The 26,141-nt window shown below is 41.4% G+C and overlaps 2 protein-coding genes across 3 annotated transcripts in view; one reads left to right on the plus strand and one right to left on the minus strand.

Moving 5' to 3' along the window:
- The window catches only part of creb5b (cAMP responsive element binding protein 5b), a 37,649-nt gene extending 32,534 nt beyond the window's left edge, over nt 1-5,115 (minus strand). Inside the window, exons 1-3 of one of the 2 annotated variants that reach the window (XM_075465345.1) lie at nt 5,060-5,115; nt 573-650; nt 148-241 (exon numbers count right to left, since the gene is read on the minus strand). In XM_075465345.1, the coding sequence (XP_075321460.1) occupies nt 148-241; nt 573-626 (148 nt within the window). In that variant the 5' untranslated portion in view covers nt 627-650; nt 5,060-5,115. Of the gene's footprint in view, nt 1-147; nt 242-572; nt 651-5,007 lie in introns of both variants that reach the window. The other variant, XM_075465344.1, reaches the window with a different exon arrangement.
- A 5,187-nt stretch (nt 5,116-10,302) lies between these two features.
- Nucleotides 10,303-25,879, plus strand: jazf1b (JAZF zinc finger 1b). The gene is made up of 5 exons (XM_075465347.1): nt 10,303-10,540; nt 20,096-20,168; nt 20,797-20,993; nt 22,927-23,096; nt 24,022-25,879. Exons 1-5 carry the CDS (start codon nt 10,426-10,428, stop codon nt 24,196-24,198), a joined length of 732 nt encoding a protein of 243 aa, XP_075321462.1. The 5' UTR covers nt 10,303-10,425; the 3' UTR covers nt 24,199-25,879.
- The last annotated feature ends 262 nt before the right edge of the window (nt 25,880-26,141 follow it).

The raw sequence follows: 26,141 nt of genomic DNA on the forward strand, positions 1-26,141 counted from the left end.
ACTGTACACAGCATGTTTAGGACATGCCATAAAGGTTTCTAATGATAGACAAGTGTGTCTGTGCATGAGTCACCTTGGCACACATCTGAAACAAACCTGCCTCGCTCAAGTGGCGAATGTGTCTGTATTGATGCAGGCGTAACTCACCTGATAACATGTTGTCGTTCTTTATGGAGGGGAACTTAAGCGTCATCTCATGTTTGTGTCGGTGTATCATCAGATGGTCCTCCGTGGGGAAACGCTGGTCAAAATTTGAAAAGAAGAATTGTATGAGACTGTATGTGAGTTTTAAGTGCAAAGACAAATGTGTGTTCTCGTGACTGATAATAAAATTGCCAAATACCTCGGTACATTGAGGATATGCTAAAATAACTTTCATTGGCAATCTCCATTTAAAGACATCATCATAAACAGGCATTAATGCTGGTTTTTTTCCACCCACAGATATTTTTAAACCTGTAGTGTTATCTACAATCACTCGTGTTCTTCTGTTTCTCAGGCAGGCACTTGCACACAAGCGTTTAGATATGTATTACTGTTTTTTTGTTTTTTTTTGGTCTCAACACACTCACCTGAGAACAGCCAGGAGCGTTGCAAACGAACGGCCTTTCGTGGTCTGAGTTCATCACTCTGGCCAACGTCTCATAAAACTGCAAAAAAAGAAAAGAAAAGATAGATAAATCATGAAGGGAAACTGAATGAGTCACATTTCTTTGCTAGCACCAAAGAGAAAAAATACGCTGTTCGGGTCATGCCAAAATGCCACGGCACCTGCAACAGTTCCTGCACTTTGTGAGTTGAGGCCTGCAAAAAATGCAGTTCATATTTAACGTTGTTAACACACTGTTGACATTAACTGGGGAAAAAAAATGTGCCAAAAAAAAAAGGAAAAGGAAAGCGAATGTTAAATAAAAGGCATTAACACATAATCGGTCACTGTATTTTCAGGTTTCAGTCATGTAGCATTCATGAATTCATTTATTCAGTTGATACAGATGTTTGAGTGAGATCAAGTTGAGGAAGTTGTGTCTGAGCAGCCGTATTAAATCAGAGAGGGAAGTTTATTTGGTCTAAAAACAGAAACGAGCGTATTCATGCTAAATGTGTAATCTGCTCAGTACACCAGGGCCATACTATCTCCCCCCTTCATGTACTTCCCAAAATATAAATCCTGCATAAGACGAAAAACATCCCATTCAAACTAACATTCAACATGAAACGCTTTCCAAACTTTACGCCTCATTTATTGCACAGAAAAAAAGTGGATTTCATCATCTTATAATCTAAAAGCTTTGATGCCCACTTATATCATTTACAGCATCCGATGCATTTGTCATGCCATTTAGATATCTGTACCTTTAAGTTTCAAAACAGCTTACGTTCCCATCAAAAATGTATCATGTAAAGTTTTTTTGACATTCTTTTTCTTTAAAGGAAAAAAAAAACTTTATAGGGGTCCGCTTTTGTGCACATTCCGAGGCAATGCTGCCAAACACTGGCAGTGGAAGTTTGGTCAGATATGTATTTTGCCATTTGTAATCTGAACTTTCTTGATTTTTAGTCTTTGTATTGTTAAGTGAATTCAGCATTTGTGCATTTTATTCAAGCATTTCTGGAATATTTGTGTTCAGGCAACACTGCAGATGCAAGTTTAGTTCGGTTATATAAATATGTAAAAAGATTTTCATCGTACGCCACAAAGTGAGGTAGTAAAAACTGTATCTGAGTATTCTTTATATTTTCTATCACTATGTTATACCTGGCTGAAAGAAAATTTCAGATTTCAAGATATCAGGACTGTCCAGCACGATAGTGTCACTTGTCGGCACAGCTGACGTGCAGCACTTTCAGACAGATGTTTCTCCAGATGTTAAGTGATTATCATTACTATTCCTCACTTAGCAGCAGCCACACAGCAGAATATAGGGACCATTTTCAGCTTTGAGCCGGCGCTGCGGTCATGTATATAGATCTTTCGAACGTGCACACAGACAAGCGACAGCGTGCTGATGTGAGATTTGTACCGAAAGCTTACAAAGTGCAAGGGAATTACGCCATTTGAGTTGAGTCTGACTGATTGGTACTGCGCCACATAATTCTCATTTATTACACACTTCCAATACACGCTTTTCGTTCTCACATGCCGCCGTCAGCTGACAGCGCATCTGTATTTCAAGTCAGTGCCACATTTCACGTGTCCAACGTGAATAACTTTATACACTATATGTACATGAGTGTCTTTTTCATGAGTACAGACTACTTCCTCAAGCACAGTCAAAACACTCTAATATTGTGTTATGCTAAGCAGTGGTGTTTTCCTAACAAGCTGTACTTCATGACCAAGCCTGCAGAACAGGGTCTGGACAGGGTCTCTCTGTCAGGGAGCAAGGAGCCCTGTTCTCTCTTTCTGTCACCAGTTCTCTCAGTCTCTTCTACAGGGCCCCTAAAACCTCACCTGGTCTCCTTTGACACAACAAACAGGACCAACGCTGCTGAGCCTAACCCTCGGCCCAAACTAAACACCGGATGACAGCAAGTAGAACCAGTGCCTGACTTATTCGTGGGTTGAATCAACATATTCTGCCACATTTGATATCTCAAATGTTAACCTTTCAGCTGTTTGGACAACTTTTGTTGCCCGGGTGTTTTTCTCATATTCTTAATTAGAATATATATTATTCATAGCACACAAATGATGTCCCTTCGGAGTGTAACCACAAACACAAAAGCATTCTAATACCATTAAAACCGATGCAAAAAAAATACACTTTAACCTTCCTGTTTCTGTTTCTAAAACGGGATTTGATCATTTCAGCACATTTACCAGGAAATTCAAACCATATGATACATAAAACTCTCAAGCATAATTCTGCAAATGCCTCTGTGAATTATCCAATAGCTTTCACACTTCAAATTATCAGTACTCAACGCCCTTTCCACAGAAAGGGCTCTTGGCTCACATTTAATATAGATGTTTTAGTTTAGCTGAGGAAATTTGGTTACACTTTACATTAACTATATCCTGATGTGAGCGAGGGGAAGGATTAGGGTTCGGGATTCGATTTCAAGAGGAACTGGGGAGGAATTCTCCAGGTGGACCACGCATTAGAATTTAAACAATATGGTGAGGAAAGGGGGGCGGGGGGGTTGAGGTGCAAAGGCACATGGGGTTAAAGCGAGCACAAACTTGCAGAGCAATTCAAATCTCCGGCTTCTCGTAACCTTGGCTTTTGACAGCACAAGTTCAAGGCAGGATTAGGGCAATCCCTGAGGCAAGGCACATGGACCTCTCAGACAATGTCTCCAAACTTCTGCTCTTGAGTTGAATGTTTGAAAAAAACGCTGCTGCTGTACACCTCAAGAGCTTTCAATTCAGGTCTCTCCCACCCCATGTAAACTCAGAACAATTTTTTTTTTAAAAAACAACAAACACCCACATTCCTCTTACTAAACACATGAAAGGTTTCAACACCAGTGCGGAAAAGGAGAAAGTAGCCCCAGAAACACAATGAGAAACAAGACTTCTGCTAGTGAAGTGTTGATGGACTGTGTGACTGGTGTTAAGATTTATGTCATTTTACCCCCTTCTTACATTAGCACAATCATTACCGGGGCAACCTTGAGCACATAAAAAAACCATCAACAAATAAACTCAATGCAGCTCACATTTCACTGGTGCAATCAGCCACTGCACCGTATAATTGAACAAAAGTTACTAAATAACACAGGCTATCCGGTAAGTTTAAAGCACACTCACAGCAGTGTTATTTTGCAGCTAAGTACATTAGGTGCTTTCCTTCCAGCTTTTTTCCTCACATTTGATATAAACTGCATTTACTCAAAGCCTAAACAGGAACAAGATATCTGCTAAATGTCTTCTGAAAACACAGACCCGTCTCAGTCTATATTACAATATTCTGGAACAACTTAAATCCACCCTGGCAGCAAATTTCATCATCAGGCTTATTTTCAGATTTAATTAATGCAGCAAACCAAAGGGGGAAATAATAAGACTGGGAGTCTACGCAATAACTAAAGGCGTGCATGGAGGGAAAGTGGTTATTGACAGTGCTGTCACATAGCCTAAACGCAATGACAGCGGCCAAAGAACCATCAAATTAATAAAGCACGTTTCTTTTCTTTCTGGACGCACAGCCACAAAGCGCGCCTCGTCAGCACAAGCTTACTGAAAAGTAACCCTCAACATCTCGGCGGTTAATCAACTAGGCCTATATCGACTTGCCTGCAGAATGACGTAATGTTGCTATTCAAGAAAAAGAAGGGGAACGTGAATTTCATGGAAACAGACGCATCAGTTCTTTCTTTTTTAACCGGCATGACAGCAGAAGCAGCGGGGCTATCATTTTCCAGACGATCACTGGTGAACCGCAGCACGCAGAGTCCGGGACCGACGCCGGCTCCCCTTATCCCTAGATGGGACAGGCACGAAAATGATGGAGAGGTCCAGCTGCTTTAGTGCTGAAAGAAAACTTGGAAGGCATGTCAGACTGATGTGAAGCGCAGTGAAAATCGTCCCCCTGCATTAACCCGTTCTGAGGTTGACATTGGCCTGGGATGAATTCCTGCAGACTTGTCTCCGCTGGTACCTGACAGACCAGCCGCAGCGGCACTTGACTCCGCGTTCAACTTCAACAACGGACAGCAGTCCAGCACACGGACACCGAAGTGAGATGACAACGCTGCCACACAGACAAAACTCTCTCGAGACTGTATATATATATATATATATATATATATATATATATATATATATATATATATATATATATATATATATATATATATATATATATATATATATATATATATATACCGGTATATAAGAATATATTCTTTTAGTTTCCAGCGTAAATTCGTTTTGAGCAAGACGGAGAAAAAGAAAAAAAAACACCAAGACTGCTGAAGCGAACGACAAAAACAAGCTGTTGCATGAAAAAAAGGAGGAGGAAAAAGTCAGAAGAATCGTCTTTAACAAAGACAACAAACCTGCAGAGGCTCGTGCATGGTCCTCTGCATGGTGGCACGGCTTTCAACTTACCAAACAAGTGTAGAAAAACGTGAAGCACTCGCTTAGAAGAAACCACGTTGGACTGAGAAAAGATTACAATACGATCTATTTAGAGAAGCATAACGTCACCCTTGGGTGACGTCACGTGGGATTCCTGAACTTCTAAATCATTGCGGTCCGCTTGCAGGCGGCGAAAGAGGGGCGGAGTTTGAGAAATGCACGCCCAGAAGCATGGATGGACACCGCTCCGACTGGAGTGGGTGTGGTGCAACAAAGCGGGGTGACCGCTGCTGACCAGTCAGACAGGAAAATAAGCGCACTACAGTACATCCTCACTGACAGCACAGAAGTGTTTCATAAGCAGAGTGGCATCACTCAACTTTGTAAGGGGCTAGAGGGTTCAGCCACTTGAGTCATCTCTTGAAAAATATACATTAGAGCCAAGTGAAACTTCAAGCAGCACAGCGTTGATTTCAGAAGTGCCATTTTTCACCCAATAATACAAATAGAATTGAAAAAGTATCTTCAGACAGAGAGCCTAAGAGACTCGTGGCTTGTGGTTCTGCTTTATTGAGGCATGAAACATGTATATTGTATAAATTTCCAAACACATCTTCCAGAAACTAAGTAAGCCTGCCGCTTTGAATAACCTGCGAAAGCTCTCGGGTCATGGTAAAGTTTTCTGGTTACCCCACCTTGCTCACCTTGTTGACAATTTTCAGATTTCGAAAAGTGATATATTACTGTCACACTTCTCCAATAAAGTGTTGACAGATTGTTTTCTTTGCCATTAGCCTGTTCAGTTCTATTAAAGGTCCACAACCTGGTCGCCATCACGTGCTCCATCAGCAGTGAACAATGGGCTGAATGTTCAAGCACTGAATGTTCGACTTCTCTCAAGTGTGTGCCTTTGCTACATGGTACAAGAAGAGATATATAAACGGCTTTGGAGTACAACGCTTTTGTGTTGGAGCTCTGCGTGACCTGCTGGTGCCAGCTGGCTGTGATTTCTTGGGCCACAGACACTGGTGGTAGTGAGGCCATCCTCGACTCCAGGGATTAATGACTGCTTGCACATTGAGAAATGTTTACCACTCGCCTGCGACCACTCCACTAGACACACTAAGAGCTCTGTCACTGAAACAATAACGCAGTCTGAAAAGGCCTCATAACTCAGAGCCTCTCCGCCTCTGTCTTTTAACCAGAGCTTTAATCAACGTTTATGACATCCTTTTGTCTCTTTATTGCCAATATATTTCCCAACCAATCCAAACATTATGCTTCCAGAGGAGAAGACTATTAAGGTTGAAAAGAGCCGATACAGTGTGGGTCAGTGACCCACACTAAAGCAGATTTCATCTATATTATACTAAACCTTTTATGATCATGTCTTTGTGCGATGCTTTTGGGTAAGATCACCTTGGGAGGATAGCAGCCAGTGATGAGGCTGTGCTGCAGCAGGTGCACAAGGGGAACGAGGTGACTCTACAAAACGGCCACACAGGCTTTCAATCTATGAACAAAATAGATTTGGAAAAACACACATTTCACAACTCTTGTTCAAAGAGGTGCAGTTTGTCATGTATTAAAACAGAGCTGATGATACCCGCAGAAGCAAATATCCATCTTATTCTAATACTAAATCAGACTGGCACAGCATTGAGCTGTTATAGCGGTGGCACTTTGGCAACTGTCTGAAAAAAAAAAAAACGAAGTGGTTAACGTTAACTTCCATTTCCCCTCAAAACTACAGATACATTTGCTATAGAAATCGCTCAGATCATTCAGGTCTATTTTACCGTAGGATGCGGCCAAATTATATTTTAATTCGACTGTATTTCACTCTTCTGTATTTCCAGCAAAATGTTTTACTCGGCAGAGGCAAACCCTCTTTATCTCATCAAATTCTTGAGACCACACAATGCATGGTTAGCGTGTTAGAAGAGCTCGTGTTGGCAAGATTAAACCTAAGCCACAGCTTACCTTGAAAGCTTCTGGGTAAGATCAGACGAAAATAAGTTGTCCCTGCTCACTGATATCAGATGGAAGATATTTGGGGATGGTTGGCGATCCAAAGTTTGTTTTTAAGTTTCAGAGAAAATTGGTTATGTATTGCAGGTCAACCTGGATTCTTTACAAACCAAAGAAACAACCAACCTGAGCTGCTGCTCTTCGTCAACCGCACGTTGGTGGTAAAATTGCTCTCTGTGGAGGTGCCAGTGATGGCATGAACAGCTTTGAATGTAAAAAAAGAACAGCTCTTATTTATGAGGCAGCTCAGGGATAGGAGGTCTTATGTTCTCATTTCTTCACAAAACCGGATGAATTAGCCAGACCCAATGCCTGTAGATGTTTTTTTTTTAAGCTGCTGACTCAGCTGTTTGAAGAAAGACGTGTTAGCTGTTCAGCAAATAGACATCAGGAACTAATGTACCCTGTGTCAAACCTCAACAGTTTGAAATAATATCATTGTATGACACTGTTCACACTCTTATGTCCAAAGTCAAGGGTGGCATGCTTTAATGTCTTGTGTGTTTGTTGCTTTTCTTTCAAAAAATGTTGTACAGTTATCCCATTTTTGTGTTATCTGGAGTTACACTTCAATACTGTTAAACTGCAGAATATAAAAGTACATACAGTGCAACGTTTGTGATTGAAGCTTTGAAACCTCACTTGTGGAGACTCAACTCACACTCCTGGGCCTTCTGGTGGAGGTCAGAGCCTTATTCAACAAAATATGTACTCAGGGAGTTTACCAGTAGATAACCCCAGTGATGCTTCCACATTCAAACACTCAGCCCTATCATACTGACATGAGGTGGCTGGTGATTGGTGCTGCCTGTAAAACGGTTTTCTGCATTTCGAACAGTGTGGGGTAGCGTCTTCCGTGCGTCACTCCTGTGACATCCGATCTGGACTGAAACTTGATTGTCAAGAACATTAAAAATATCCAAAAAATCTTTAGAATAGTTTTTGTGGATGGGTTTTAAAAGCTTTTATGAAAAAAAGTCTAATTTTATACTTTTAGAACTACATTATTTTTTTGTGGAACAGTGTGTTATTCATTCCATCATGATTTTGACCTTCTGTTTAATGAAATAACACTTATCCGGAAGAAGACACACTGATGATTTGGGGAGAGAATAAATTCAGAGGGGAGTTATTTCATACAATGATGATTAATTAGGTTGGAATAAATCTCTGCTGGGTGCGAAGCTGAAGAAGCCAAAGAATTCACACCATTTCCTGGACTTTAATTTGAGGTAGCAAGGAAATGATCTTATTAGTTAGCTCATAGCTGGTCAGTGGCTCACAGAGAGCAAAGGGGTTTTGTCGCTAGCACCTGTCAAACGGGACTTTGCCTTCATGTGTTTCCACTCTGACGTTAAACAACCTGTTCAGTAAATCTCAAACACATCTGCTTTCTCATCTATGCTGATGGGCTGTAACAAATTGAAGAGTAATGATTAGGTGAAGCAACTCCTATCAAGTAAAATCATCAATAAATAACCAAAGACAGGCATTTTTAAGGAGAACCATCAGCTTCCTAAAGCAAGAGGCTGTGGCTAATGTAATGCATTCAAATTTGGATCTCACAGTGTTGTCAGCTTTTGCTTGAAAAAAAAAAGTTTTATTGTCACTGGTCTGGTCTGAAAACATAGTTGGTCCAGTGATGAGGACCAAAACAGAGACAAACAACCATGCACGCTAACACTCACTCCTAGGGTCAATTCACAATCACCAGTTAACGTTAACTCCGACACGCGTGCTTTTAGGTGGTCAGAGGACGCCAGTGCATGCACAGAGAGAACGGTCGGACTCCACACAGAAAGGCCCTGGTCAAGATTCGAACCATTAGCGTCCTCGCTGTGAGGCGGCAGTGCCAAATAAATACAGAGGTTCACACTTTGAAAGTCGGAACACATCCACGCACATTGTGGGGACGTGTTCCTCTGTCTTGTAATCAACTGCATCCCTCTCTCTGCTCCTCTGAAAACAGAGACAAAAAAGAAAAACTGTCAGCTTTGGTGAATGTTGTTTATTGTCTGTAAAATATTAGATATGCATTCTTTACATAATGTACATGAATAATGGGACTACCTGCACACAGTTGTTATGAGCTGTCCTTATCTATAAGCAACTCATAAAATTCATCTGCAGAACATGACACATTAAGCGCCGTTGATGCTCCTAAAGACACGTAGAAATAACGTCAGGCAGAACCTTTAAGAAGTTTTAATTTACAGTAGGACTTATCTCTTCAAGTAATCATTGCCTGTAAGCATGCAGCAACAATCAGCAACAATTTACATGTGACCTGTAAATCACTTCAAGTTAAAGCGACTTAGCTATCTTTAGACTAACACTGCCCCTGTGTGGCCACTGGATGCTTTTTAGCCACTTGTTAGTGCAGAGTGAGACCCATGTCACAGCTGTAACATAATATTCATCACAAGAGTGATGAGTTCAAATTTGCCTGAAGTAGCTGAGTAATTATTAGAACTGAAGCCCTAACCAGATAGAAGTGAAACAGAATATGAATAAAAAGAGGGACTTTTGCAGGAGTTTGTGGTGACAACAGGTGGTCCCACTATTTCCTGCAAACCCCAACACCAAGTTGTGACTACTACTAAGAAAGAAAGAATGCACAAATGTATTTACAAATTAAACCAGTTGGAAAACCTTGCCCTTGTTACGATTTCAAAGAGTGGCATTTTAATTTTTTTCCAGGTACAGCTATGGTGCAACTTTGTATGAATGGTTTGTGAAAGAAAAGTTTACTGTAGTGCAAGTAATTCACTCTGTCATTGTGAAGTAAATCAAGCTGTATCCATTTCATATGTAAAGGCACATATGAAAGTGTCTGTGTGGATTCTCAGTCATCCAGGTTGGTGGTGATCCTTCTTCTCGTCTCTTGAAGATGTTAAAGGTAAAGCTACTTATAATTTGTGCGTGTAGAGATTGGCATTTCATACACCATTTACTTGGGAGGTGACAGCAATTTGGTGTGTATACCCTAACTATCCAATTATCATCATTAGTTACAGCTGCTTGATGGGGTACTCAATTAAAAGAAAAACCTGCAAACGATGGAGTCAATTCTAAAATAGAAAAAAAAACGCAGTAACTTTGAGATGACTCATTTATTGATATAGTTTTCGGTTCACTTCAAATTAAACCTCACCTCAGATCTTCCCTGTCTCTCTTCGCATACATGGTTTTGTCATAAAAGTCCTCCAGCCGTACTTCCGGTCTTGTTGTCGTTCTCCGGCTCGTGCTTTGACGCAGCTTGGCGGAGTCACCGCACCGCTTGTGCCGCTCCAGCTGTTCTCACCGCTGTCTGCCCCGCTGTCTACCCGCCGCTGCTTGCCCTCATTTCCAATGCAGCAGCGACCATGACAGGCATCGCGGCTGCTTCTTTTTTTTCCAACGCTTGCAGGTTCGCTGGCTGCGGACTTCACTTTGACACTCTGTCCGAGCTCATCGTGCACATTGAGGATAACCACATCGGTAAGAGCCAATGAATAACAGGCACTCTAGTCCGCTGTGGTCGAGGTTTGGAGCTAGCAGACGTGGCTTAGCCAGCTAGCAAGTTACTTCCTGCGTCCTGACAACCCGGTTGCTAGGTGTGGTGGCTTTTCATGTTTCAGTAGTTCCTGTTGATATCTGTCAAAAACCTTTAATGCTTTTCATGTAACCACAACACCGACCGGCACGGACACAAGAAGTCTGGGACCGTTTCTTCGTGCAACATTTTCACAACTTAAGGCCCGCGCGCGGAGATAGAAGCGTCGCGAATAAACTTGGAGTCTGCTCGAGCCAGTGAGGCTAAACAGAGAAACTGTCAGCTTGTTGCGGTCTGTCCGACAGCATCGGCCAGCTGTACGACGACCTGGAAGCGTTAACACACGTCAGCGTGATGCCCGTTATGCTTCATTTATCGCTTCACGAAGCGGTGCATTTTATATTTGAACGAAGGGCCGTCTTTTAAGGATGTCTTTTGGGCTGGCTGTTTTCATCTCTGTTAGTTTACCTTAAAAGCCTGTTGCTGACATGTCTTTGTTGGACATTTTTTTTCTTTTGGGTGAGACGGGGTAAATATTTCACTCCACATACCAAACTAAAATGGTCATATTATCAGTCATATTGGCACCTTTTATAAATCTTAAATATTATTCTACGAGTGACAAAAGAAAGCATGACACCGCCTCACCAAAACCTTCTTTGTTTTAAGCTGGCTATGACTTTTTTTTTTCCCCCTCGCAAATTCAGTCAAAAAAAATATGTAATACATTACCATGTAACTTCACAAATAATGTATGTATCCCATCTACAGCATATCCATTTGTCAAGTTTTATAGGTGGAAAAACAACAGATGGGCTTGTTTGCATCGTCTGTCAAGATTTGCACCGTGACGGGTTTTTCAAAAGCTGTTGCCCTTTAGTTTCAGAGAGATGCAAGATAACCCAACTCTGAAAATGCGCAAAAGTTAGAGTCATGACTAATGGTGAGAAAAGTGTAACACGGAAGGAAAACTATCACGTTTAACAATCCCACATGGTCCACAGTGCATGCAAACGCTCCAGTGGCAAGCTGAACATTGCAATCTGTGCAAACTAACCGCTTTCAGCTCTGTGAACTTGTCCCACCACAGACAGCAAGCAGCGCCTCCCTCAGTCCATGCGAGGCAAGACAACAACAAAAGAGGAGGAGTTTGGGAAGTTATTTCAGACCCAGCTATCAAAACATTTATTTTCCTTAAGCCAAACTATGCTCTCCCTTTTTAATTGGGGGTCCTAGCAGCGAAGCTGCAGGAACCCATTGGATTAGTAGCTTTTCCTATTATTATTATTTTTCCGTTTCCGCTGCAATTGAAGTCTATGGCAGCCCCATGAACGCTATGGTAAAAAGTTGTGAAATTTGGCACACGCAATCAGCCAAGTGCCTAATTAAAACTCAAGAAATTTCATGGCCCAAGAGCTTACTCTCTAGCGCCACCAACACGCCAAAGTTCAAAGTGCATTCAGCCTAATAACTTTGGACTACATGGTCCAAATTTTACAAATGAGGCATCGTTGGAATCCTTGGATCATGACGAGTCCAACGCACCCTATGACGTCAATTTGCATATGCCTAGATTTTCCGCCATTTTGAATTTAATCAAAAAGCTTAAAAAAGCATTTCAGGTCACAGAGTTTGTACAATTTTCACGAAACTTGGCACATACACTCTTAAGACCAAGCCGCACAAAAGTTATCATGTGGAATTTTTAATTAGACTTCCGTTTTTCCGTAAACGCCAATCAAACTCGAGGTTGATGCTGCCAAACCGGAAGTGAGGCCATATCTTGGCAACCTTATCATCTTATGACGTCAGTCTTATAACACAGACTCATGACCACTACGGTAAGTGGCCCAAGAAGTTTGGTGATGTTTGGCCTATAGGTGGCGCTATAAGTAGCAAAAATGCATTTTTGCTCATATCTTTGGACCCCTTAGTCCAAATTTCACAAATAAGGTACCGTTGGAATCCCTGGATATAGCCGAGGTCAACGCACCTCATATCGTCATCTGCGCCATCTTGGATTATCCGCCATTTTGAATTTAATCAAAAACCTTAAAAAAGCATTTCAGGCCACTAAGATTGTCCAATCTCCACGGGACTTAGCCCATAGAATCTTCAGACCAAGCCGCACATAAGTTATCATGTGGATTTTTTTATTACACTTCCGTTTAACCGTGGCAGCCAATCAAACTCTACGCCGACGCGCAAACGGGACATTTGGCCAAATCTCTGCGATGCATTGTTGTATCAATGCCAAACTTGGTGCATGGACTCACGACCCCTTCCTAAGAAGCCCAAGCCTTGCCTATTGTGCCGTTCTGCTAGGACCCCCACATCGCTGCTTGCAGCTATATTATATATATATTTTTACTTTTGAGGTTCTTTCACAACCTCGGATGGAGTTGAATGTTGTGATGACCAAGTCCAATTGGCGCTCAGTCCATCTTAACATTAACTTTTGTGTTGATTAATGAATTCAGTTGAAGTGATAACAATTACGTTGTATAAAGATGCCTCTGCAGTTACAGTCTTTTTTTAAAGCTGTAGTTGTGAACCAGTTTATATGCACATGAGGCTCTTTCTGCTGGCCTCTTTCATCCTCATGTGGGGTTGAGATGCGAAGAAGCTCGTCTCCTTTACAATACCACAGAAAACAACCTATTAAATCATTTCATTGGCACAAATGACAAATTTGTTTTAGAGTCTTTTATATTATGTCCCTAAAACTTGTCTGTAAGATACAAAAAGTGAAATCACTTTTATCTTAAACTTTGTATGATTATATCGACATTTTATTTTGCTGCTTGTATACTGTGACTCAAAAGGATTTGGTGCGACTTCCTTTCCCACATTTTGACCCTTTGTTCCTTCCAACATCTCCTCCCCAATCTAATATTTTGGACCCTCATAATTGAAGCTGCCAAGGTTTAGATGTCTCTGTTGTCCTTGTTTGTTGCTTGACTGGCTTTAATATCCTCCACTCTCAAGCGTGGGCTGTGAGGGCATATGTCCGAGGTGTTATATTTAAGAAGAAAAAAAAAAAAAAAAGCCTTGCCTTATTAAGGAAAATGCAGCAATTAGTTGGCTAAAAGTGGAAAAACTGTGCTGCCCCCCGCTCACATCTGCTTGCCTGTGCTGACTCTGAGAAGTGCGAAATCCTGCGCGTTGTGCCAAGCGCCTGTGAAGCATAATTACAGAGAGAGTGCTTGATTTGGCATGTCTTCCTCCTCATCTGGTGGCCTGCTGCTTAAAGCACATTCTCCCTTATAATTAGGCGCCTAGAAAACAAGCATACATTCTTGTCAGAGTTCCTTGGCCAGACTGCCTGTTGGGTGGGTGAACAACAGGTGGCGCTGCTCTGCTGTAAGTTGGGAGAGCTGTTTTTTTTTAGTTTTTTTTTTTTTAGATGTACCATTAAAGGTTATGCTGAGCATTGTTTCCCAGAATGTATTGCGGCGGTGCTTGTTCATAATCTGCTCCATAGATCTAGCTTTACTGAATCAAAAACAAATGTGAAAGAATGATTTGTAATTAACTGGGATGAAGGAGTTGTTATTTCAGGGCTATTTCATAATCTTTCCAGAGTAGATTTGTATTTGATTGAGGGGATAATATGAAAATGAAATATAAGAATTATGCCCAAAGATGCGGATCAATCAACAATGCACAGAATTACAGCTCCATGTTATACGATTTGGAAGGATTAGTATCCACATGAAAACAAACAGCGATGTGCAGATTGGTTGTGTTTCAAATTTATTATGGAATCAAATAAAGCTTTCATATAGAATCCTTTTAAGCCCACGTTAATGATAACGCAGGTATGAGCGTGCTTTTATGCATCCACAATGGAGACGTCAGTTTTAAGTAGAAAAACATAAATGCTGGGTGGCCCATTTAGACCTATGCGAGCTAATCCAGCTAACTTTAAAGAGAGCTCATGCTAACGAGGCCCAGAAAACACCATCAGGACCAAATGAAAGTTTTAACACTTAGGCTAATTCATGTCGTTAAGCCTAAAAGTATGAAAACTGCACACTCTAAAATGTATGTTTTTATGCTTTCATATAATTTTGTCCATGTGACTGTGTGTGTGTGCCCTGCGGGTGGGCACTGGTAAAGGGATAGCTGAAAGTGTTCAAGCGTGGTAACAAAGGTTCTGTTTGTTGGCAAAACTCATTGGAGGCTCATTTAGCAAATTTTGAAGAAAAAAAAAAAAAATATGTACGGAAGTAATAAATTTGGAAAACGGTAACTCGTTCCCTGATCTGTGCACCTGGTGGGCCTAATTACACCCCCCCACCCCAACTCTGCTGCTCCTGTTCCTGTGCAGGGGCTCCCATAGTCAATAAAACATTACTTAGAGATAATATTCAGCCCGCATTGACATCACACGCAACAAAGATTCGGTGTGGGAATAGTCGTCTACTTAGGCTGCAACTAGTTTTTTTTTTTAAATTTTTTATTTGTTTGTTTGTTTTTTGGTTTTTTTACATATATATTTGCACGTAGAAATGAAGTCACTGACAAATTCCTGAGAGTTTATGGAAATTTTTTTTGTGCCTTCCAAAAACTGGAATTAAACTTAATTTTTTATAGTCATTAATTTGCAACTATTGTGTTCAGTTTAAATTTTTTTGAAGACGCCAAAAGAAATACGTGGGGTCATTTTACGCATTAAACAATTAATCAAGAATAGAAAGAGCCGACAGGTAGTCGCAATGAGCAGCAATGAATGAAGGCTTCTGTGAGTATCCCTGCGCGTTTTTTTTTCCGGGTGTTTGGACAAACACCACTTTGCGAATGCGTATAAGTTGCTGTCTGTGCTAAATGTTTTTCTAATGGATCATTTTAACCTCCCCGTGTTTTTTCAGCAACATGCAATGGCAGCTTGCACATGGAGCTCGACTCTGTTTCATTTCCTCCTCAGAGGTCACATTGTAATGAATTACCTGTGCCACCACTCCTGGTCATGTTCCCCGCTGCTCAGAGCCACCATAAACATGTCACCATAATGCTCGCCACTCGGCTCTACCCCACAGCGCATTTGGCCGTGAGGGCGGAGAGCCAGACGCTGGTGGAAATGAGGGAGGGAGCTGTGCATCTGTTGTGCATGTTGCGTGTGAGCGTGTGTGTGTGTGTGAGGGAGCTTATCGTAGAGGGCGTTAGGAGAGGGTAGCAGGCGTCACTTCCTCTGTTGCTTTAGGAACAGTTGTTGTGTGACCATCCTGATGCAGACCATAGGGTCACTGTGTGGAACGTGTTACTGCGTTGTTCATTCTGTACCGATACACTCAAACCACTTATTTAGTCAAGTTTCAGACATAAATATTATGCTTAGTCAGTCTGTCACATGGAAAGGTATGTTGATGTGCACCTTCACATTCAGGCTTGATATTTTCTAATTAAAAAATACTTGCCTTTTTTTTTTTTTTTTTTTTTTGAAGAAGAAGAAATCTAGTTGTTTCGCTATATTTTTTTCTTTTTGATCTGCACAAAAGTCGTCAGATTTACACTCGCTCCAGTTTTTCTTTGAATTTATTTGCATTCTGTCAAAAAACAAAATGAATTTAGTGAAAATAGAAACCTTACTTGGGAATGTTTTGATTTTCCAAAGAAAAAATTTGTGAATTTATAGATATTTTCTAACAATGTGAATATATTTCAGCAAAAATTGAAAAACAAGGAACCTTATTACATGTTTAGTGTTAGAATTTGATCAATTCTGTTTGTCTGCCTCTCCCAACTCTTCTTTATTCCGCACCTGAAACATCACCATGCACCTAAACTTCAGTGGCGCTTGCAGGAATTGATTGTTTGCCTTTGCAATGACCGATTGGTGAATAAATACCCTTTTTTGGTTTCCTGAAATCCTCTAATAGTCGGCCACCAAGGTGGACCACCTGTGTAGTTTGATTAGAGGGGTTTCAATCTCTACTTGAGGCGCCTTCGTCCTGGTTCTTGACTGATGGTGGCCCCAAAAGAATAGCAGAGGCTATGGGGGTCTCTTCTCCGGTCCCCACCTGAGGTGTGTGTGATTTACAGTGTGTGGGAACAGACTGATCCACTGCTGTTTGAGCAGGCCCGCCATTCCACGGCTTGAGACTCATTAGGGATCTTTGGAGGGCTTTTTTGTGCACTCTCTCACACACGCATACCATTACTCCGGGCTCAGAATAGTCTGCCTCTGGCTTTTGGCAGGGGAACAGTGTCATAATGAATGCGTGTCTCCTGCTCTCATGACTTTGGCTGCAGAATAGAGAGAGGTGTGCTCTCCTTCACACTGGGGATAAATCTAGCGTTAATGAAACACTTGCTTATGACCAAGGCCTTGAAAGAAACCTCCTGAGCCGTAGGTGCTGAGATTTAAGCTGTTATATATGCCAGCACAGGAAGACTGTCACTTTTTTTTGTCGTCAACCAAGAGATTTGGACGAAGTTCCAGAGATGATGATGCCGTCTCTCTTGATGCACGTAACACAGCACTGACATCGTTTTAATTTAAAACGCCTGCCTTTCCATGGATACTTAATTAAAAGTATTAATGTTTGAGAGCCCAACTGCACCCTTTCCCCTGCAGACGTCACTCAAAGACTCGAGTCAAGTTTCTGTAGCCATCAGTGAATTCTAGATGATGATCTAAAAGGGAAATCTTGTGTGAGACGCACCCCGAAACCTTATCAGATTGACTGTGGCCTTCCAGGTCTCTGTCATTTTATTTCTTATTTTATTTTTTTTACCGACAGTTACACAAACAAGCAAACAGTAGAAGAAAAGACAATGCAGTGAAAGCAATATAAGAGTGAGACTCCATGTTTTAATTAGAGCCTGATGAAGGTGTTGCTTACTCTCTAACCGAGAACTCTAATTACCTTTTCCATGTGTTTTTTTTTTTTTCACTTGAGTGTGTGTGTGTGTGTGTGTATCACGGGGATAGTCTTCATTTAAATTACTTCAAGTATAACTTGGCTGTTGTCAGTAGCCACAGTAATAATAATAATAGCAGTACTATTAATGCCATTATTTCTTCATGAAATTGTAAAACTTCAAATTCAACATGAATAGCCGTAGGTGGAAACGTTGAGTGAAAACGAGCATGCTGGATGGAAACAAGCAATAGTTTGAAACCTCATGGGGTTAACAGTCTTTTGCAGCACTGTCAGAGGCAGACAGGGAGGCTCAGCTGGGAAGTGGTAGAAACTGTTGTTTTATGGGGCATCTCTCTTCTCCCACATGGCCAACAGTGGGGAATAGCGTTTGAAGTCAGGCACGCTTCACCTCAGGGTGTGGAGATTGGCTATTGTTGTACATTTAGAACTGCCAAGTGAGATAAATGTGTCGAGCTGAGCATGGCTAAACACAGTATGTGTCAGATGTGCTCGAGTGTGAGCGATGTGTTGTCTGCAGTGCAACTTTCTAGGAGTTGCCAGTGAAAAACACAGCGAGATGTCACTTTTTGTTCTACATTAAAGAAGTGTAGCCGAATGCACCGACTGGACCTTGCCTTTTACCAAGTGGGTCTAATTATACAGTCAGAACGCCAATTCAATTCAGTTATATTGACATGGCACCAAATCACAAAAAATGTTCTCAAGGAACTTCAATGATACAGTCCAAAGAATTCTGCTGACTGGATGAAATGTACAAAGGTTCAGAGGATGTTGTTTAGAAAATGGCATCAGCTTGGAGTTTGTGCCCAATATCTTACATTAGATATTTAATTTGTCTGTAGTTATAGACTTGGTAGAAGCATTTGTTCAATTAAATCTAGCATTACTCATCCTCATAGTGATTCATCATCTTTACAGACGAAAAGTAAGGGTTTTAGAGGTTTTCATGATAAATCTGAATTATTTCTAAGTGGCGTGTTTTTTTTTTTTTTTTTAAAAGGTCATGTCCAAATCTATCTTCTTCCTTTTTTTTTTTTTTTTTTTTTAGTTATGAGTGGCAAAAGCTTTATTTTCCATAACATTAAGTGAACAGTTGTTTTAATTAGTAACTGGGAATGCAGACAACTCCTCATCTGTTAAAATTTCCAGATCCATGAAGTTGGAAGGCTTCCTCGCCGTCTTACTGGTCTTTATTGCCCTCCACTGATGCTGTGTTGGATTCAGCTCTGGACTTTGGCTGTGTGTTTCAGATCATTGTTTGGTTTGAAGTTGGTTCCAAGACTTTCAACAGCCCGTCTGACATATTACTCCAGAATTTTAATGAACGGTTTGAGGATTACCAATAAGGCCATCCTGATGAAAATGAGCAATTCTGGTAACAACATCTCAGACACTCCAGCAGAAACTGAGATTGGTCTCTGTGGACAATGACAAAGAAGCACTATTAGTATGATTAAAAATGACTTAAAACTTTGTTCATGTGCAAAGCCCCATGCTTTAGTAAGCAGAGTAGGCTACAGAAAGACCTGTGGAGAGGCTCTGTGTCAGTATTTCTGGCAGTTGGTCACAATATAAGGAAAACCTCCTTTTATACTGTTAAGTTTAGTCAGTGCAACTGAAAAATCACATAAAAGTGAGCATGATGGAAAACTATTTTAATGTAGATTCACTTTGTTGGATGGAAATGTGTGTTCTTAACCTGAGGGCTCCAGGTGAAAAATCTCAAATCGTGTCTCCTTTCCTGAGGAGCAACATCCCTCAGAATCAAGGACTCGATCCTCCCAACGTAGACACACAAAACCTTACCTCACCTTCGCAAAGAGCTCAGTTGGACAGTTGTTATACATTTGGCTGCAAATGTCCCAGAATCCATTGATCTGAAATCAGAGGGAGACTCTCAAAAAGCTTGTCAACAGTTAAAAGAACCGTCTGACTTCTGTGATGGCAAAAAAAAATGTCTTTGGGGTAGAAAAAACGGATTTACAAAGGGTGTGAATCATTTGGGACGTGAGATTTTGATGCAAAATGTATGAAAACAGAAGGAATTCTTCGCTTACTTTCAGATTAAGATCAGATTTATTGTCATGCATACACATGAAATTTGTCCTCCCGCTTTTAACCCATCCAGGTTGGTACCTGTTGACACACTCATGCACAGGGTCACACACTCATAGAGACAGATGCCGACCTGGAGCGGTGGGCAGCCATTTCTCAGCGCCCGGGGAGCATGGGGGTACAGTGCCTTGCTCAAGGGCACCTCGGCCACGGCACCCCTCCAACTGTCAGTTTCACCAATCTTTTGAGTGGCGAGAGTGGGAATTGAACCGCCAACCTTCCGGTTATTGGACAACCGACTCTAACCACTGAGGCCGCCCTAACTTTAAGTTTAACTTTAAGTTTAACACAGAAAAAACATGATCAGCATTTTGATCAAGTGGACATACGGACCTCAAGAAGGAGGGTTGTCGAAGTGAAAGAAGATCTAGAGATAGCAGCATAAACACTATTGTCAGTATTGATATGTAAGACGAACGTGTAACTTTTTGTCATTGTTTGCTGGAACGTTATCTGGCCAACTCTCCCACTGTGTCTGTTTCTCCACCCGTTTAGACACTGACCCCTGTCTTCTGGAGAAGCAGGAGCAGCAGCAGCCGACATATGTGGCTCTCAGCTATGTCAACAGGTAAAGACAAAAGATTCAGATTCTCTACTTATTGGATATATAACCTGGCATTGATGAATTCAGTGTTCGTCCCTATTATTATTAATGCTTTAGAGGAAGTGCGTACTTCAGTGAGGTTCAGCTGACAGTGTAATTTGTCATCTGGTGGGTTGCTTAAATTAATTTCTACAGTGTTGTGTAGTTGGGTTTTTTCATTGCTCTGAGTTAATCAGAGCTGTCTTTTATACGTGGCCTAAGCAGTGGTTTTAAAAGCACTATGCAACGAGCCAGCGTACAACAAAGTGTGCCACTGTCTCCCTGCCTTCGCAAACACGTCTTGATGTGGCTACCACTTAATTTGTTAATTCCACTTTTGCTTTAACAACGTCTGTGTGAACATTTGATTTTTATTATACACATTTATCAGAGACTTTACCGTTGTCTATAAACTCCAAAAGTTTTTTTTGTTTGTTTGTATTTTTAAGAGATTGCAGCCGGTGGTGTGTTTTTTTTTTTTTCCCAACATACGCTCGACAGTAGCAAACCGACAAAGACCTCGGGTTGCTCAACCGACACCGAATGCGAGGATACTCTTTTTAATCGATGACTCTCTTCCAATGACGATCTGTTCTCTGTTTGCCGATGCCAGGTTCATGACAGAAGCTGCAAGGCGAGAACTCGAGGCTCTGAAGAAAAAGGTGCAGCCCAAGCTGTCTCTGTCCCTGTCAGGCAATCTGTCACGCAGCAATGTTTCCACACCACCCCGCCACACCGGTGGAAACCTCACCCCTCCAGTCACCCCGCCAATCACTCCCTCCTCTTCTCTCCGCAGCAGCACACCCACAGGTAACCGTCGGTGACGCGCTCGTCTCCGGTGGGATGTAACCTCACACTGGCAGTAGAATATAAACTGAATTATTTTTACTAATTCGGCATCTCTTTTTGCCCTTAGAATGTGTGTTTTTTTTTTTTTTGTTTTTTTTTTAATTAAGAATATGTTAAATATCTTTTTATTGAAATGACTTCAGTGTTTGTGTGCCAGAGGCTCATACCGGCTAAAGGAAACGTTAATGCGTTATCCTGTCCAGATCTTCTGCCTGAGTGTGTCAGGCTTTTGCCAGTTTTTGATCGATATCGAAAAGCCATCTCATTCAACTTTTGTGCTAGCGCTCTGGATCTAATGCAGACTCTGTGAGGGACTGTTCAGTCTCATGCAATCAAGCCGTGACAGAGCAGCATCGCCACAAAAACTGTGACAGTAGGATAAAGAAACAGCTCGATTGGAAACCTGCACGCAATAAATTGCAGTTAAACTTTGTGAACTAATAAGATTTTACACAAAATCCGTATAAACACATTTATGGAGGGTAAGCCTACTAAATAAAACCTGATGAACTAGTTTTCCATCACCAGTCACCGCTTTGTTAACCTCAGTTTTCCCCGACTGGAGTCGCGTTCGGTTCCGTGAACTCTTATTTCCTCCCAATGAACAACCCTGTTGTCAACTACAGTAGGAAAAATGGCATTATGTACTATTGGATGACTTTCAAAAGGCCTGTAACCATTTTAGTCCGACATAAATCATACAAAATCAAGCTTCTCCAAACTGGACGAACGCGCCCGGGTAATGAAGCCGGGTGCTCAAATCCCTCTTACATGTATACACTCAGCTGGACTCAAACTGGCCTTGGCGCTTCGTACGTACTCCAAAATTCCATCAAAAAAAAATTCTATTCTCATTAAAGCTGCTCTCATCCACATATTTTCCTGCTTCCTTTGGTGTTTTCTTTTGTCACTTCAGATCTGCCCGTTAAGACCATGTTTCAGCTCGCAGTCACTTGATTTCCAGACTGTCCTGGACTGTGTCCTCCAGGCTGTGGTGGAAGATCGTTTAAACACAATATATATATATTTTTTTTAAACTTGACCACAGGAGTTGGTTGACTGTGTGCTGCCTGGAACGAAGGCTTGAAATACGTGTGACTTGTGCATGAGCTGAATTGCAATCCTCCCACTGCGTTCGAACGTGAAAGGAGCTTCAGCAGCAGGAAGCTGATATGCATTTTCATCTGTGAGGGTCCAAGAAAATGTGACAGCAAACATCTCTTCAGCTGAAAAAAACACACGGGTTTGTTCACGTTTTCAAAAGATGGGACAAGATACACTCTTATAGGACGTTTTTCCAAACTGGAATTGGGCCCATATGATCCGGTGATGCCGATGATAATTATAAAAGCTCTCTTGCAAACCATCTAAAAGCACATATCTTAGTTTTTGACAACGTGCAAGTGAATTATCCTGTAAGTAAATGTTTTTGGCATCACGTGGGAAACACCGACTTTTACAAAGTGTGCTACAAAGATCTTTATAAAAACATCTATATTCTCTGCAAAGAATCAAGGACAGCCCTCTTGGTCCAGTCGATCTGTTTAATTCAATTGTGTGGACATTATATAATAGGAATATTTTTGGTCATTTTCCCATGTACTCTCGTGGCATTACATATTTATCCAATTGGTAGCACAATCGCAGCCTCTTGACCCAAGACCTCGGTGAAGATGCTGAAATTCTTTCCCACAATATGCGTATTTCGGTCTTTCTGATGCTCTGTCACTGTAAAGCACGAAGAAAAGAGGTCTGACGCTGAGAAAGGTCCACATTTGTCAGCCAGTAGCCTTAAAGGCCAGAATCAGAGCCTCTTGGCCTGCTTTTTGTAATTGCATATCTGGTTAATACAACCTGAAGTTATTTGACGTCTCTGTTTTTCACATTCCGACAGGTAGCGAGTGTGATGAGGAGGATGTGGACTTTGAGGAATCTGACAGTGACGAATCGTGGACCACAGAGAGCGCCATCAGCTCCGAGTCCATCCTCAGCTCGATGTGCATGAACGGTGGAGACGAGAAGCCTTTCGCTTGTCCTGTTCCAGGCTGTAAAAAGAGATACAAGGTATGTTTCATTCAGCTTCTTGGACTCTCGCGAGAAAACCCGTCGTCAACCCAGTGTCTCAGTGAGAAATGTCCTTACTATGCCTGTAAGGTCCAAATGAGATAAAAGCGTAAGATAAATTATTTAATTTGTCCACAGAAACTAACCTAAATGTCCCCTTTTTTTTTTTTTCGACAATGGAAAACATAGAGTCCACTTTAGTGATGCAGAGTTTTTACGAGATTTTCCACTCACATCTGGTGTGTGTGGGGTCGGTGTAAACTCTGCGCAGCCAAAATTGCTTTTGCTGACGTGAATGACAGGGTTATGGGCGACGACTTAAGTCTGAGGTTGAAGGCAGGCATCTGTTTAGGAGCAGAACAAGTTTAATGCTGTCAACCTATTTATTTATTTTGTTGTTGCCGTCCAGAAATAATGCAATAGGAGAGGCGCTATAGGGCCAGAAATGTACACTATAGCTACATTTTAGGCGATCTTTTGATCGGTTTCATCATGACTGTCGCAGCAAAGGTTTAGTCTGCACAATACTGATGGTTGTTACAACATCCCTTATTCCAACCATTTCCAATATCTCTGGATTAATTTAAAAATATTAAATAAATAAATGAAAACCCACAGGCATGGCCAGGCTTCATGATCTTACATTGTTATTTCACTTATGTATTTGTGGTTAAAATTGGGGCAAATTCCTGCAGCCTGTTCCCAAAATAGTGGAGCTAGATGTATATTAACATTTGAATGTTCATGGCTTTGAATGAGATGTTCATCAGTCACATGTGAATTTAATTCCAGAGCGTCCTTATTATTTTTTTGTCACGCAGCACCGTTGTGATCGGTTCGACCGCGGCTGCATTTCTTACTCTGAACATTGTTTTCCCAGCTGCCTAAAGTCACGGCTCTTTTCATTTCCCTGCTGAAATTACAGAATGTGAACGGAATCAAGTATCACGCTAAGAACGGCCACCGAACCCAGATCAGGGTGCGCAAACCTTTTAAGTGCCGGTGCGGAAAGAGCTACAAAACTTCTCAGGGTCTCCGTCACCACACCATCAACCTCCACCCGCCCATCTCTACTGACATCATCCGTAAGATGCAGCAGTAGAGACTTCCTGGATGGCCGACACCCTTCCCTCTGGCTGCGTAAACATCCATCACCAGCAATGGTTTCTTATTCAGCTCCATCCCTCTCACCCTCACGCCCCACCCCCGTTTCTTTTTTCCCCGTCACCCCACTGAGTTATGACACTATATTTCGTTTGCATGACATAAACGTATATTCAACCTTAGTTTCTATTCAGAATGTTAAGTTTTATGTATTTCACCGTTTTTGTATTTTGCACATTTGAGCTGACTTTCTTTGTTTTGTTTTTTCTTTGACTCGCGGTGCTCCTTGTTGTTAAGGTCAAGTTATAGTCTAGAGAATAGCCAGGTCACGAGTAGCCTTTGCATGTGCAGTCGGGCATTCTGCGAGTAAAAGACAAAATGGTTGGATATTTTTGGAGCGATGAGAGGCAGTTTCCCTTGCCTCGGCCCACGTCAAACACGAATGTGTTACAGCATTACTATCCAACGCCAGACAAAATGTGAATAATCAGTTGTTGGACTTACAATTGTGGCTTCTTTTCCTTTCATATCACAAGAATTCCAAACATATATTGGTCAGTTTTACCGCTCTTGTGTGTGAGCACCAAAGACTTATCTCAGGTGATTTTTGCAAGCATTTCAGCGCCACAATCCTGCCCAAAGTGTTCTGATGATGTTCATGCTGTTAGGCGGGATCATGAGAGCGCTGTGTCATTGTTCCTCGCGTTCCTCACCGCTCTCCTGAAGACTAAGCAGTTTTCCTTGCTCGTTCACACCAAGGTATCGAAGCACTTTTTTGGAAAAGTTGCCAAGCGAATTTGCATTTTTTGCCAACAACTTCTTTGTAGCGTATTTATAGTGAGTGGACATTTGCACGTTCTACAGTGGTCCAAAGAAAGATTTACATCCAGTGTTCTCGGTATTGTGAGATTTCTGTATGAGCAGCAGTTGCCTTGAATTTTGAACCATTCCAAAAAGAAAAGGAGAAGTACATTATATCTTTGCATGGCTTCATTTTGACAGCCCAGCCAGTTTGCTCTTTAAGGTTGTTGCGTAGGTGTAAAACAGTTAACTATCTGATGGAGTGGCACAGTGAAAATCTGACAGCTTGTGCTGTTGGGTTGACAGAATGTCACGCAACCCTTTGTGCCATAATAACACGTTTGTCGTACACAGCGACAAAACTAATATGCCAAACAGAACAGCGAACCCGTTTGCCAAAGACTCGGAACTCTGTCGAATCAGATGTGGAAACTGAGAAACGCTGTTTGAGAGACACCTGCCATTTTGAATTTAACACAGATGACACGCATGAAAAAAGTCAGGACAGTGACCTGGTTAACACTGTGTTGCATCTGTGTTATCATCACTAAGAGTTGACTGTATCAGAGCTTAGTGTTAAAGGATTTTCTGTTGTTGGACAGTTTGTTGTATTTTGTGCCACGTGCACCAAAGCCCTCTCATGCTAACATGGACGACGGCTTTTGAACTGTGCTCCAGGGTTTCTTTTTTTTTTTTTTTTACTTCACCTCACTTTGCATTAAATGGCTCAGAGAAGTCACAGACCTTTCAGGGTTGTGTTTATATCTTTTTTCACTTTGAACATCGAGTTCTAACTCCAGCGTTTGGGGATGCGGGAATGAGCTGTGCCCCAACAATGAGTTCTCAGCAGTGTTGCTGATCCCACGCAGTGATTTTTTTTTTTTTTTTATACCCACATTTTAATTAAGATGCTGCACACTGTATTATTATTATTACTACTCCTCGAGTCTTTTGTCGCTCCCAATGTTTTTTTTGTGCCCGTTACTTGCATCATATCCAAAGAAAGTTTTTTTTTTTTTTTTTTTTTTTTTTTTTTCTCTTTCTGATCCTGCATGAGGTTTTTTTGTTCCATTTTCTTTTTATTATACGGTCTAAATGAATTGCAAAACATTTCCGGTTCCACTTTTTTTCCTTCAGTTT

This window comes from Odontesthes bonariensis, chromosome 5 (genome assembly GCF_027942865.1).
Source record: "Odontesthes bonariensis isolate fOdoBon6 chromosome 5, fOdoBon6.hap1, whole genome shotgun sequence".
In the NCBI taxonomy this organism is placed as follows: Eukaryota; Metazoa; Chordata; class Actinopteri; order Atheriniformes; family Atherinopsidae; genus Odontesthes; species Odontesthes bonariensis.